We start from the raw sequence: 1,214 nt of genomic DNA, 5'->3' as shown, positions 1-1,214 counted from the left end.
GTGTAACCGCGAGTGTGGAATAGATATGAGAATGAAATGGCGGTATAATCCGCGAGAAACATAAATATATTTATGTTTCAGAACAGGTTTGATTCTAAACTGATTGTTTGGAATGTATATTGTTGAATGAGGTTATACACTCACTAGACCATTTGGTCTAACGCTCAAATGTTGGATTAACCTKTTTTGCAGGACAGMGTGCTCTGAAAGATAAAGGCAAGGGAAAAGTTTAATTGTGACATTAGCTTGTTATGCATATGTATTTTAGAATCATATTGATAGTTCATGTTTTGTAATAATACTATTTTAGTATTATGAGAATGATGATGTGAATTATGTATTTGAGATATGAGGGTTGTTACACTTAGGTAGCTCCTTCTTATTCTCCGGTCTCCTTCCAAATCCGTTATTCGCTGTCTTCTCGTGGGGTGTCACACTATTCCGACGTTTTGGGCAGCCAGGTCGTATATGTCCCGTAGCCCCACATTCGTAACAAGTTTTCTATCTGGGCACTCTCGCGCGGTGTGCCAAGGCTTGTCACATTTGTAGCACGTCAGGCTCCCCGCTCTGCACTCTCCCCTATGTCTCTTGTTGCATTTGTTACATCGGGGAATAGTGAGTTCCTCGCTTCGTGTTTTTGCCGTGGTCGAAGTCCATTTTGGTTTCTTGTCGGGCCTGTTCGACCCTTCCCATTTTCTCTTTGCATCCCTTCTATCATAATTCTCCCTAGCGTTGTTCTCTTTTGCTACCTTTGCCATCTCTACTGCTTGGACAAACGTGGTCGGCTTGGTCATGTCTATGTACCATTTGATTTCTATTCTTAAGCCGTCCTTGAAGCGACCTATCTTCCTCTCCTCAGTAGCCATCTGGTAACTGGCGAATCTTGCTTTTTCAAGAAAATCATTAACATATTCTTGAACTGACAACGATCCTTGCTTTAATCTCAGAAATTCGGATTCTAGTTTGTTTACCTCCGTTTGCGAGCAGTACTTATCCATCATCGTCTTTTTCATTTGCTCCCAAGTCATGGCAACAATATCCTCATTACCTCTGATTGCACATTCACACTCCCACCAATGCAACGCATAGTCCACAAAGGTTGTAGCAACATAAGTCACCTTTTGATCCCCTGCGCATCTACAAATTTTGAAGCAACTCTGCATCTTGGCTACCCAGTTCATCAGGCCAACTGGGCCCTCTATTCCTTTAAATTC

At 42.0% G+C, this 1,214-nt stretch overlaps 1 protein-coding gene across 1 annotated transcript; it reads right to left on the bottom strand.

The window, feature by feature from the left end:
* Nucleotides 1–431: 431 nt before the first annotated feature.
* LOC112524916 lies at nt 432–1,163 on the bottom strand. The gene has a single exon (XM_025134860.1). The coding sequence runs from the start codon at nt 1,161–1,163 to the stop codon at nt 432–434; it is 732 nt and encodes a 243-aa protein (XP_024990628.1).
* Between the last annotated feature and the right edge of the window lie 51 nt (nt 1,164–1,214).

This window comes from Cynara cardunculus, assembly GCF_001531365.2.
Source record: "Cynara cardunculus var. scolymus isolate 2C chromosome LG 13, CcrdV1, whole genome shotgun sequence".
NCBI classification, from domain to species: domain Eukaryota; kingdom Viridiplantae; phylum Streptophyta; class Magnoliopsida; order Asterales; family Asteraceae; genus Cynara; species Cynara cardunculus.
The sequence above is the reverse complement of the archived record's forward strand: the minus strand, read 5'-3'. Positions and strand labels throughout refer to the sequence as shown.